Here is a 14,068-nt window from a genome sequence, read left to right on the forward strand (position 1 = left end):
GAAATAATGACTCAATCTAAATTAATCTAATAAAGGCCAAGAAGATGTTGAAAATAGAGAAAGAGGTAGCCAGAGAGGAATATGCATTGTCTTAAATGGGGAAACACATAGGTAATATCTCAGTCTTGATTCTTATATTTAGAAGAAATAAGGTTAAAGAATGCTTTTCAACAGTGTAAAGAAATTTACCTCCCAAAACACTGGAGGAAAAAAAAGGGGGAGGAAACAAAGTAAACAGCCACAATGGTTCAAAGTGAAAGTATAAACCAGAATGTCAGGACAAAAATACAACAGTTATAACAGTGAATGTCTTGGTTTCAAACTATCCTGTTACAAGGCCACAACTGTTTTTATACTAAATTCAGAGTACAAGAGAAATACCTGATCAAAATGACATCAAAAGCTAAAAATAAGAAGATAGCTAAAAGTACACCAGCAAAAGACTCTGTCGAGCAAATTCAGACAGCTGTTAGAGACAGCCACAATATTAATACCCAACAAAATACAATTGGAGAAAGAAAAGCACACATACTGACAAAGGGTAAAATTCTTGATGATGATGATTGTGTCAAAGGATATGTCACAAAAACCAGCACACTTGCAATATTGCATTTGCTTCTTGGAGTCACATTTAAGAAGGGAAAGAACAAGCTGAAGCTCAGCCAGAGACTCAGAGTCACTCCAGGTGTTCAGCCAGAGGGGGTGAAGCTTCAGGTGGACAGTACGGCCAGCCAGCCATGGAGCCAATACATGAAGAGAAAATGAGCCAGCCTTGTCCATCACGGCCCCCTGCAGCAGATTCAGGACAGATCCCCAGAAGCAGTGCGTATTCATCCTAAGAAACAACTTGCTAATAGTCTGAAAGTCTGCTCAAAAGGGAATGGCCAGCCCCAGGAGACAGGAGTGTTCTGTCATGGGAGCCCCCATCAGGAGGTAAGAGTACCTGAAGTGGTTGGGTGTTTGCCACGAGACAGACGTGTCCACTGATGGAACCCTCATGGAACACTAGATGATGGAACTGAGGTACAGTGAAGCTTAGGTGATCTCTCCAAGGTCAGTGAACGAGGAAGTGACAGACTAGGGTGTGAAGTCAGGTGTTCTGCTCCAGAGCACAGTCTCAACCACCGTCTCTGTTTCTCTCTCCCTTTCTGCCTCTTTCCCTTCCTTCCCTCTCCCTTTCTCCTTCTCTCCCTCTCTCTCTGTCATTGATGTGGTGCAGGGATTACAGTCAACGGCTTTTAAAGGTCTTTACAACAGAGATTCGAGAACTTATTATTTATAGCTAGAGTCAAATAAGTGGTTCCAAAGAAAAAAACTTTATTTCTTTCTCTTATTAAAAATATCTGGAGAAAATCAGCTGAGGTCTGGTAAGGTGACTCCCTGGTATCATCAGTGTCAACCTGAATAACACACAGAGGCTCTCTAAAAGAAAATGACATATTCACAACAGGCATTGGAATTTATTTGCCGTGGAAATACACATGCCATAGTAAACTGTGTGTATTCAAGGAGGTGAAGGAAGACAAGGTTTTTAAAGGAAAAATGAGGAGGATTATATAATTGTTTTGAGATATTATCCTTAGCTATGAGGATCAGTAAGAAGGGTGGCACCAGTTTGAGGTTGGGCAGGTGGTTGCTGGGTAGATGACCTCACAGAAGTTTTTTTGTGTGTATAAGGTTGTGATGGCCTTTGTGCAAAGTTGTGGTTTTTGCAAAGTCTTTTGTGATAGTTCTTGTTATCAAGCATTCGTGCATAAGAATCCTCCCTTCATGGTCTTCCCTGGCTCCGTCTGCCAGGGTTTTTAACACAACTGACTCCATTTTGATTCTGACAACTTTCACATCAGGAACCCAGGACCCTTTCTTCTCTAACACGTGGCTTCCATTCTCAGCATATCAAGATGGCTGTTGTGGCTCCAGCCATTTCATTTGCAAGAAGCAGGAAGGAGGAAGGGCTAGAGCAAAACAATTTTTCATATTGCCTCACCCAAGGACTCCTGCTTGTATCTCGTGACCACTGCTTATTTCATGAATTGAGAAATGTAGTTTTTCAGCCAGGCATATTTCCCAGGAGTCTGTTACTAAGAAAGAAAGGGAGACAGGATGCTGGGTAGGCCGCCAGCAGTCCATGCCACTATAGCTTGCTGAGGGGCATGGGGTGGTCAGGGGGCTCCCACCAGCTAGTGATGCTGGTACTGTCCAACCCCGAATCACTTGATGGCATGGTTGGAAAGTTGTCTACTGCTCTCCAATCAAAAGTTAGTGGTAGTTTAGTGTCAGAGAACCCTCTAGATTGGATAGCCAGCATTGATGGCACTTCTTCATTAAATATACCCATGTTCTTATACTCAAGTTTGTTCTCCCTTACTTTGATGGGATAGTGTCAATTTTTCCCCCCATTGTTCATTTTTGGTTTGTTGAGTTCTGCTAAACTCTGTGTGGACAAATTAATTGGCTTGGGGATTTAAAATCCTAGTTTTAATTTTTCCTATTTTGTGAAAAATGCCATTATGTGAATATGAAAAATACATAATCCCATTGAGTTTGCATTTATTTCTGTAATCCTTTATAGAAGTGTACAAAAACAGCTCCACACCTTTAAGTGCACAATACCACATGTCTTCACTCATAAGTGGGAGCTAAAAAATAAATAAGAAAAAAGGAAGAAAGAAACAAACAAAGAAACTACAATCACAATAATATGTTGAACTTTCAGAAAGAGAGAACAGAACTGTGGTTATTAGAGATGGGGTAAGGGGGAGGGGGAGGGACGTTAGGGAGAAATTGGGTAATGGACACAGAGAATAATTGCATTTGATAATGATGACTGTGCTAATAATCCTGATTTGATCGTTACATATTGTACAAAAATACTGATATTTAACTGTACTTCACATATATATATAATCAACATGTTTTAATTTTTAAAAGTATGTGATTCCAGAATGCAATTACATTTCAAGACTGTAGTGAACTAATTTTCAATTTGGGTGTTATTCTTTTTTCCCCTCTTCCCTTTTTATTTCCATGTAAACACCCACTATTTGGAATGATAACTCATTGAAGGTTTTAAAAATTGAATAGCTCTCAATTTGTACTTTTTAGCCCTACCATTTTCTGCCATGGATTTTTCATGATTCATTAAATCATGACTTACTAAACTGATAAAATGTTACCCAAATTTCATTTTCTTTTATACTGCAGTGGTCATTGTAGTTCCAGTGAGGTTTCCAAACTCTGAAGCACAGTGTTCAATATTGTGAACTTGAAACCACTCGCCAAAGCCTTCAGTGGACTGCTTTATCTTAACTGTGAATGTTGTAATATCAAAATTTCAGTGTGATACTGCTAAACAAATGCTATAACTATAAGAAAACTTTACCTTCACAATTTTAGTTACAGTAAATGACCATTTCTTATTGAGTTGTTCCTTTTTACTAAATATAATTTTACTGCAGCCTCTTCTTAGAAACAAGGCATCCAACTTTAAACATTGATTCTGCTTTGTTTTAATTTAATCTAGTCTGCACTTGAATTAAATACATTGCAGGAATGTACTAAGGCTTTACAAATTCTATTGAGGCAGGATATAACCAAAAGTTTCCTAAATATCAGGTGTGTTTGGTCAAGCTCCATTTGTTCAGGCACCAGCCAACATTCACCCCATGTAACAAGGCATTTTCTGCACTTGTCCAGGGAGAAAGAACTTCCTCTGAACCCCTATCCATCTCTAGTGCAAGTGAACCATTGCCATCATAGCTGTAGAACTGTTCCCACCTTGCGGCCCTCAGGCCCGATGCTGTGAATATGCAGCAAGCCAGTGGGACTAGGTCATCCACCAGAGGCCTTGAGTTGCCTTTAAGTCTTGCACCTCATGCCTACCTCTCTTCTTCTACCAAATCTCTTCCTGGCAGCCAAATAAAAATCAGAGGGGCAAAGTGGTGGCTCACTGGGCAAACTCAGGCCACTGTGCCATTTCACTTGGTTTTCACAATGGCATTTATTTGTTTGACTTTAATTTGAACCTAAATAGTAAAAAATCAGAAGTCCATATAAAAACTTAAGGACCTGGCATTTATTTTTTTATTTTTTTATTTTTTTAAAATTTTATTTTGTCGATATACATTGTGGCTGATTATTGCTCCCCATCACCAAAACCTCCCTCCCTTCTTCCTCCCCCCCTCCCCCCAACAATGTCCTTTCTGTTTGCTTGTCGTATCAACTTCAAATAATTGTGGTTGTTATATCTTCTTCCCCACCCCCCCCCCGGTTTTTGTGTGTGTGTGTGTGTGTGTGTGTGTGTGTGCGTGTGTATGTGTGAATTTATATATTAATTTTTAGCTCCCACCAATAAGTGAGAACATGTGGTATTTCTCTTTCTGTGCCTGACTTGTTTCACTTAATATAATTCTCTCAAGGTCCATCCATGTTGTTGCAAATGGCAGTATTTCATTCGTTTTTATAGCTGAGTAGTATTCCATTGTGTAGATGTACCACATTTTCCGTATCCACTCACCTGATGATGGGCATTTGGGCTGGTTCCAACTCTTGGCTATTGTAAAGAGTGCTGCGATGAACATTGGGGAACAGGTATACCTTCGACTTGATGATTTCCATTCCTCTGGGTATATTCCCAGCAGTGGGATAGCTGGGTCGTATGGTAGATCTATCTGCAATTGTTTGAGGAACCTCCATACCATTTTCCATAGAGGCTGCACCATTTTGCAGTCCCACCAACAATGTATGAGAGTTCCTTTTTCTCCGCAGCCTCGCCAGCATTTATCGTTCACAGTCTTTTGGATTTTAGCCATCCTAACTGGAGTTAGATGGTATCTCAATGTGGTTTTGATTTGCATTTCCCGGATGCTGAGTGATGTTGAGCATTTTTTCATATGTCTGTTGGCCATTTGGATATCTTCCTTAGAGAAATGCCTATTTAGCTCTTTTGCCCATTTTTTAATTGGGTTGCTTGTTTTCTTCTTGTACAGTTGTTTGAGTTCCTTATATATTCTGGATATTAATCCTTTGTCAGATATATATTTTGCAAATATTTTCTCCCACTCTGTTGGTTGTCTTTTAACACTTTTAATTGTTTCTTTTGCTGTGCAGAAGCTTTTTAGTTTGATATAATCCCATTTGTTTATTTTTCCTTTGGTTGCCTGTGCTTTTGGGGTCGTATTCATGAAGTCTGTGCCCAGTCCTATTTCCTGAAGTGTTTCTCCTATGTTTTCTTTAAGAAGTTTTATTGTTTCAGGGTGTATATTTAAATCCTTAATCCATTTTGAGTTGATTTTAGTACACGGCGAGAGGTATGGATCTAGTTTCATTCTCCTGCATATGGATATCCAGTTATCCCAGCACCATTTGCTGAAGAGGCAGTCCCTTCCCCAGTGAATAGGCTTGGTGCCTTTGTCAAAGATCAGATGGCAGTAAGTGTGTGGGTTGATTTCTGGATTCTCTATTCTATTCCATTGGTCAGTGTGTCTGTTTTTATGCCAGTACCATACTGTTTTGGTTTAGCTTTATAGTATAGCTTAAAGTCAGGTAGTGTTATGCCTCCAGCTTTATTTTTTTTGCTCAGCATTGCTTTCGCTATGCGTGGTCTTTTATTGTTCCATATAAATGTCTGGATAGTTTTTTCCATTTCTGAGAAAAATGTCTTTGGAATTTTGATGGGGATTGCATTGAATTTGTATATCACTTTGGGTAGTATGGACATTTTGACTATGTTGAGTCTTCCAATCCAAGAGCATGGGATATCTTTCCATCTTCTTGGATCCTCTTTAATTTCTCTCAGCAGTGGTTTGTAGTTCTCATTATAGAGATTTTTCACCTCCTTGGTTAACTCAATTCCTAAGTATTTTATTTTTTTGGTGGCTATTGTAAATGGGCAGGCTTTCTTGATTTCTCGTTCTGCATGTTCACTATTGGAGAAAAGAAATGCTACTGATTTTTGTGTGTTGATTTTGTATCCTGCTACTGTGCTGAAATCATTTATCAAGTCCAACAGTTTTATTGTAGAGGTTTTAGGCTGTTCGATATATAGGATCATGTCATCTGCAAACAGGGACAGTTTGACTTCATCTTTTCCAATCTGGATGCCCTTTATTTCCTTCTCTTCTCTGATTGCTCTGGCTAGTACTTCCAACACTATGTTGAATAGGAGTGGTGAGAGTGGGCATCCTTGTCTAGTGCCTGTTCTTAAAGGAAAAGCTTTCAGCTTTTCCCCATTCAGGATGATATTGGCAGTGGATTTGGCATATATGGCTTTAATTATGTTGAGATACTTTCCCTCTATACCTAACTTATAGAGGGTCTTTGTCATGAATGAGTGCTGAACTTTATCAAATGCTTTTTGAGCATCTATAGAGATGATCATATGGTCCTTGTGTTTGAGTTTATTAATATGGTGTATCACATTTATTGATTTGCGTATGTTGAACCAACCTTGCATCCCTGGGATGAATCCCACTTGATCGTGATGAATAATTTTTCGTATGTGTTGCTGTATTCTGTTTGCTAGTATTTTAGTGAGGATTTTTGCATCTATATTCATCAAGGATATCGGCCTGTAGTTTTCTTTTTTGGTTATATCTTTACCTGGTTTTGGTATCAGGATGATGTTTGCTTCATAGAATGAGTTTGGGAGATTTGCGTCCGTTTCAATCTTTTGGAATAGTTTGTAAAGAATCGGTGTCAATTCCTGTTTGAATGTTTGGTAAAATTCTGCTGTGAATCCATCTGGTCCTGGGCTTTTCTTTGTTGGGAGCCTTCTGATAACAGCTTCAATCTCCTTTATTGTTATTGGTCTGTTCAAATTTTCTACGTCTTCACGGTTCAGTTTTGGGAGCTTGTGTGTGTCCAGAAATTTATCCATTTCCTCCAGATTTTCAAATTTGTTGGCGTATAGTTGTTTATAGTAGTCTCGAATGATTGCTTGTATTTCAGATGAATCAGTTGTAATATCGCCTTTTTCATTTGTAATTTTTGTTATTTGAGTCTTCTCTCTTCTTTTTTTTGTTAGCCATGCTAATGGTTTGTCAATTTTATTTATCTTTTCAAAAAACCAACTTTTTGATTCGTTGATCTTTTGAATTGTTTTTTGGTTTTCAATTTCATTCAGTTCTGCTCTGATCTTAATGATTTCTTTCCGTCTGCTAACTTTAGGTTTGGATTGTTCTTGTTTTTCTAGTTCTTTAAGGTGAAGTGTTAGGTTGTTCACTTGCCATCTTTCCATTCTTCTGAAGTGAGCGTTTAATGCAATAAATTTCCCCCTCAGTACTGCTTTTGCAGTATCCCACAGGTTTTGGTATGATGTATCATTGTTTTCATTAGTTTCAATAAATTTTTTGATTTCCTGCTTGATTTCTTCTTGGACCCATATGTCATTAAGTAGAATGCTGTTTAATTTCCATGTGTTTGTATAGTTTCCAGAGTTTCATTTGTTATTAATTTCTAGTTTTAATCCATTGTGGTCTGAGAAGATACATGGGATAATTCCAATTTTTTTTGAATTTATTGAGACTTGATTTGTGACCTAATATGTGATCTATCCTGGAGAATGATCCATGTGCTGATGAGAAAAATGAATATTCTGAGGTTGTTGGGTGGAATGTTCTGTAGATATCTGCCAATTCCAATTGGTCTAGAGTCTTGTTTAGATCTTGTGTTTCTCTACTGATTCTTTGCCTAGATGATCTGTCTAATATTGACAGTGGGGTGTTCAGGTGCCCTGCTATTATAGTATTAGTGTCTATTTCCTTCTTTAGGTCTAATAGAGTTTGTTTTATAAATCTGGCTGCTCCAACATTGGGTGCATACATATTTATGATTGTTATGTCTTCTTGATGGATCAGTCCTTTTATCATTAAGTAGTGTCCTTCATTGTCTCTTTTTATGGTTTTTAGTTTAAAGTCTATTTTGTCAGATATAAGAATAGCTACTCCAGCTCGTTTTTCTTTTCTGTGTGCATGGTAAATCTTTTTCCATCCTTTCACTCTTAGTCTGTGTGAATCTTTCTGGGTGAGGTGGGTCTCTTGTAGGCAGCATATAGTTGGGTCCTGCTTTTTGATCCAGTCAGCCAGTCTGTGTCTTTTAATTGGGGAATTTAAGCCTTTTACATTAAGAGTTGTTATTGAAAGGTGTTGATTTATTCCTAGCATTTTATTGGTTGTTTGGTTGTCTTAGGTGTCTTTTGTTCCTTACTTTCTGATTTACTGTTTGTTTTCTGTGTTTGTTGGTTCCTTAGGTTGTAGATAGTGTTTTTGTTAGCTTGTTTTCTCTTCATGAATGCCATTTTCATTATACTAGCGGGTTTAGATTTTTCTTGGGTTTTTATGGCAGTGGTAGTTATTTTTCAGGAACCAAACCCAGTACTCCCTTGAGGATTTCTTGTAAGGGTGGTCGTGTGGTAGTGAACTCCCGCAGTTTTTGTTTGTCTGAGAAATATACTATTTGCCCCTCATTTCGGAAGGATAGCCTTGCAGGGTAGAGTATTCTTGGCTGGCAATCTTTGTCTTTTAGTATTTTGAAAATATCATCCCATTCCTTTCTAGCTTTTAGGGTTTGTGATGAAAAATCTGATGTTAACCTGATTGGGGCTCCCTTATAGGTGATTTGACGCTTCTCTCTTGCAGCTTTTAAGATTCTCTCTTTGTCTCTGAGTTTTGCCAATTTGACTATGACATGTCTTGGAGAAGGTCTTTTTGGGTTGAATACATTTGGAGATCGTTGAGCTTCCTGGATCTGAAGATCTGTGATTTTTCCTATACTTGGGAAGTTTTCTGCCACTATTTTGTTGAATATGTTTTCAATGCAATCTCCATTTTCCTCCCCTTCTGGAATACCCATGACTCGGATATTTGATCGCTTATGGGTGTCTGATATCTCTCTCAGATTTTCTTCAATGTCTTTGATTCTTTTTTCTTTCTTTTTGTCTGCTTGTGTTATTTCAAACAGCCCATCTTCAAGTTCAGAGGTTCTCTCTTCAACTTCGACAAGCCTGCTGGTTAAACTCTCCGTTGTGTTTTTTATTTCGTTGAATAACTTCTTCAGTTCAGCAAGTTCTGCTACATTTTTTTTCAGGACATTGATTTCCTTGTACATTTCCTCTTTCAGATCCTGTATACTTTTCCTCATTTCATCATGATGTCTAGCTGAGTTTTCTTGTATCTCATTCAGTTTCCTTAGAATTATCACTCGAAATTCCTTGTCAGTTATTTCAAGGGCTTCTTGTTCTATAGGATCTAGAGTTTGAGATTTATTAACTTTTGGTGGTGTACTTTCTTGATTTTTTGTATTTCTGGTATCTTTTTTTTGGTGTTTATTCATTGTGGCAGGGGGTTTCACAGTCCACCGGTTTGAGACTAATGACTAACTAGGATGTTGCTGTGGTTGCCAATTTCGTCTGGCTCCCTCTGTGACTGCTCAGTTGGCCTCTAGTGCCTTGTGTGTGTGGTTGCCTCGGGTCTTGGGCCTCTCCGGGGAGCCACCTTTCTGGTCAGCTTGGACTCTGCTGGGCTGGTGGATCACGTACCACAGGGTGTTGATCTCTGTTGAGCTTTCACTTCCTGTGCAGGACTTCTCCCTGTTCCGTGTGCTCTGGCCCAGGCTGTTGGATCGTGCAGTTGTGACCCCACAGGGTGTGTGGTTTCTGTCGAGTCTCCGCCTCCCTGGCCGCACGTCTCTCCACTCTGTGTGCACTGATCGGAAGTGGAAGGACCCTCTTTGTGTCATCAGGCAGCGCCTCCTCTTTCGCCGGCGACCCCCGTCACCATCTTCCACCGCGGTGCCTCGTCTTCGGCGGCCGGACCTGGCATTTATTGAGAAATCAGATCTGACCATAGTGAACCCACACTCCACCCTGGCAACCACTGGGTAGAGCTGAGTGGTAGCTGAACTCTTTGGCCAGGGCATGGGCTCTCTAGTTTGCAATCCTTTGTTGTGTTTTTACTGCTGCTCTTCTTACAGTTGAAGGAAGTTTCTGTTCCCACTCATGTCTGAGTCAAAAGTGAGGGAACAGAAGTTGTACTGGGAAGGCTCTGTGTGGAGAGAAAGAGATTATTTCTTCGACAAAGTGAAGAATAAAGTTATAATTTTCATGAGTGAATAGTAATCCCCTCCCCTTATTTTTTCCTGTCTACCTCCTCTATACACTTGAATTTCTACCCCTGATACAATTGCTTCTGTGGCAGATGGTTTTTACCAAAAATGGCAACATCAAATTCAGTTCCATGTCCTCTTCCAGAGCCTTGCCACGCCTGCATGAAGAAGTAGAGTCTAGGTTCCCTACCCTTGATCCTGGGCAGGCCTTTATGACTGTCTCCATGAATAGATCGTGGTGGAAGAGACAATGCTCAATAGACAGGGTTAGAAAAGCTCGTGTACTGGTTCTCTCTCTCCAGTAACTTACACTTGGAACTCAGCCACCATGTTATACGAAGCTACATGGAGAGTCCCCATGTGGGTGTTTGTTTTGGTTTGGTTTTGGGGGGGTCACTGGTCAGTACAGGGATGAAACCTTGGACCTTGGTGGTTAGCATCATGTTCTAACCAACTGAGATAACCAGCCAGCCCTCCCCACGTGGGTGTTCTTAGCTGTCAGCTAAGATCTAGCCCACAACCACCACTGCAAGACAAATAATGACAATTTGTTGTCATTTCTGAATACCCAACATGTTTTCTGGGGGAAAGGAAAAGGATTGAGATAGTTTCCTTCCCAGATGTCCCCCACCTTGCCCTGTCTGAATTACTGACCTAGAGTTTGTGAGCCTAATAAATGGTTACTATCTACCACTGAGCTTTGGAATAATTTATTAGGCAGCATTAGATAACCAGAACAACTCCTGAAAAGGGTCTCTAAGTGGTCATTCTGCCTGTTGTGTGTGTGTTTTTTCCCCCTCTCAGTTAAAACCTGATTGTATCTGGGGGCAGAAAAAAGACATACCTATACTGGACATGACTATGCTTGCATTCTTTCTTAAATTGGGTCAGCACCTCATCTCTTACAACTGAAGTAAGCATTTTCTGTAACACACCTTAGGTCCCCTGCCCTATGGGTGCCGATATTAGTCAACATCTGATGAACAGAGAAGTTCCAAACAGTAATAAGCGTCAATACACTGGTAAAGTTCCTTGCAACCATTTCACTCTCAGTGACGACGAAGATTGCTTTAAGGCCCTGACTTGGATAAGGAACAACTCCATCACCACAGAAGGTAAGGGTGTCGGCAACTGTGCATCTTTTCAGAGTAGTGTTTTATTTTTATAATAAGTCTCATTCTTCGTCTACTTCCAGTATATAATTAGTGCCTAATTAATTCCAACCAAATCATTCATCTGTCATGCTTTGTTTTCCAGATTAATTTACAACTTGTTGTCATTTTTGGATACACAGCATGTTTGCTGGGGGGAAAAAAGGCTTGAGATAGTTTAATTATCTATAATTATTTTATTACACAAAATGAATATCCAAAGAGCAAAGCATGGCTAAAATCATTAACTAATTAAAGAATAATTTAATAAGCAAACATGTTTAGCAATTATATGGAAAGTATGTCTCCTTTTGTGAGCTGAAAAGACCTAGGAAGAAAGGCCCACATTGGAAGGGCTCTTTTCTTCTTTTTGCAGCCCACTGTTCTCCTCCATGGTGTTGCCTTCTCACACATACACATATTTGAGTTGCATGCCACTTTTGGGATCAAAATGAGAAAGTAAAACCTTTGTGTACGTGCCTCTGCCACTTGAAAGTGTTTTTGCAAGCATCTTCCTCTCTATTGCTTGGATTTCATTGAAATTGTTTGACTAGTTAAACAACCAGAATAGGACCTAGCTCCCTATGTGTCTTTCATTGAAACCTGGAAGACAAGGTTTAGAGATGACTTAATGCAGCCTTTTGATTTTACCCAAAACCCAGGGAGGGTCAATGACCTGATTTAATTGCACAACCACCTATGGTTAGAGCTGGTATCCTCACCTAGACATTCAGTTCAGTCCATGGATGTAAAGACCTCTAAGTGCCCAGAAAGTGGGCATTGATGTGTAAAATTAAATATGTTCACTTATTTAACATATTTATCTAAATATAATTTAATTATATTTGTTAATATAACTAATACATTAAAATTAAGTATGTGAGGATACTTCAAAAGGTTCATAGAAAGATTCATATTATTGTTTAATTCTATTTTTCCACAAACTTTTTGAAAACTCTCATGGTTTCTTCTGATTTTTGGTGGATAATATAGGTATTAACTAACTTTTTGCCAAGTTACTACATTTGCTACATTAAAAATTTTAAAATGGATATCAAATGGCATTCAATACACTGCTGGATTCAATTTGCTAATACTTTATAAAGGGTGTTTGTACTAGCCAGAGCAATCAGGCAAAAGAAAGGGCATCCAAATTTGGACAAGACAATGTCAAATTGTCCCTGTTTGCAGATGACATGATCCTGTATATAGAAAAACCTAAAGACTACACCAAAAAACTCTTAGAGATAATAAATGAATTCGATGAAGTTGCAGGATACAAAATCAATATAAAATCAGTAGCATTTTTATATTCCGACAACAAACTAGCAGAAAAAGAAATCAAGAAAGCAAACTCATTTGCTATAGATACCAAAAAAAACTCAAAATACCTAGGAATAAATTTAACCAAGGAGGTAAAAGATCTCTGCAATGAGAACTACAAATCACTGCTGAAAGAAATTAAAGTGGACACAAAAAGATGGAAGGACATTCCATGTTCATGGACTGGAAGAATTAACATTGTGAAATTGTCCATGCTACCCAAAACTATCTACAGATTTAATGCGATCCCATCAAAATAGCAATGACATTCTTCACAGAAATAGAAAAAAAATCCTAATATTCGTATGGAACAACAAAAGATCCTGAATAGTCAAAGCAATCCTGAGCAAAAATATAAAGCCAGAGGCACTGCACTACGTGACTTCAAATTATACTACAAAGCTATAATAACCAAAACAGCATGATGCTGGCATAAATACAGACACATGGACCAATGGAACAGAATACAGAACCCAGAAATCAATCCACATACTTACAGGCAACTGATCTTCGATGAAAGAATGAAGAATATGCATTGGTGAAAGGACTGCCTCTTCAGTAAATGGTGCTGGAAAAACTATATATCCAAGTGTAGAATAATGAAACTAGACCCGTACCTCTTGTCATATACCAGAATCAACTCAAAATGGATTAGTGACTTAAATATAAGACCTGAAACTATAAAACTCTTAGAAGAAAATAAGGAAAATACTTCAGGAAGTAGGACTGGACAAAGACTTTATGGATAAGACTGCAAAAGTACAGGCAACAATAGAAAAAATAAACAAATGGGATTATATTAAACTAAAAAGCTTCCTGCTCAGCAAAGGAAAAAATCAACACAGTGAAAAGGCAATGTACAGAATGGGAGAAAATATTTGCAAACTGTGCACCCAACAAGGGATTAATATCTAGAATATACACTGAATTCAAACAACTTAACAGTAAAAAAACAATCTCATTAAAAAATGGGCAAAGGAGATGAATAGACATTTCTCAAAGGAAGAAATATAAATGGCCAGCAGGTACATCAAAAAAGGCTCACCATCACTCACATCAGGGAAATGCAAATCAAAAACACATTGAGATATCATCTCACCCCAGTTAGACTGGCTATTATCAAAAAGACAGAGAATAACAAATGCTGGCAATGATGTGGAGAAAGAGGAACCTTTCTACACTGTTGGTGGGACTGTAAATTTGTAAAGCCATTATGGAAAACAGTATGGAGGTTTCTCAAACAACTACAGGTAGAACTACCATACAATCCAGCAATTCAGCTCCTGGGTATATATCCAAAGGAATGGAAATCATCGTGTCAAAGGGATACCTGCACTCCCATGTTTATTGCAGCTCTATTTACAATAGCCATTATCTGGAACTAACCTAAATGTCCATCGAGAGACAACTGGATAAGGAAGTTGTGGTATATATACATGATGGAATACTGCTTAGCCATAAAAAAGAATTAAATTCTGCCACTTACAGCAGCA

The 14,068-nt window shown here is 38.6% G+C and overlaps 1 protein-coding gene across 1 annotated transcript in view; it reads left to right on the top strand.

Moving 5' to 3' along the window:
• CFAP61 (cilia and flagella associated protein 61) overlaps positions 1–14,068 on the top strand; it is a 300,780-nt gene that overhangs the window by 193,201 nt on the left and 93,511 nt on the right. Inside the window, 1 exon segment of the mRNA XM_063113349.1 lies at positions 11,042–11,216. Coding sequence (XP_062969419.1) covers positions 11,042–11,216 — 175 coding nt within the window.

The sequence above is a fragment of the Cynocephalus volans genome, chromosome 11 (genome assembly GCF_027409185.1).
Source record: "Cynocephalus volans isolate mCynVol1 chromosome 11, mCynVol1.pri, whole genome shotgun sequence".
NCBI classification, from domain to species: Eukaryota; Metazoa; Chordata; class Mammalia; order Dermoptera; family Cynocephalidae; genus Cynocephalus; species Cynocephalus volans.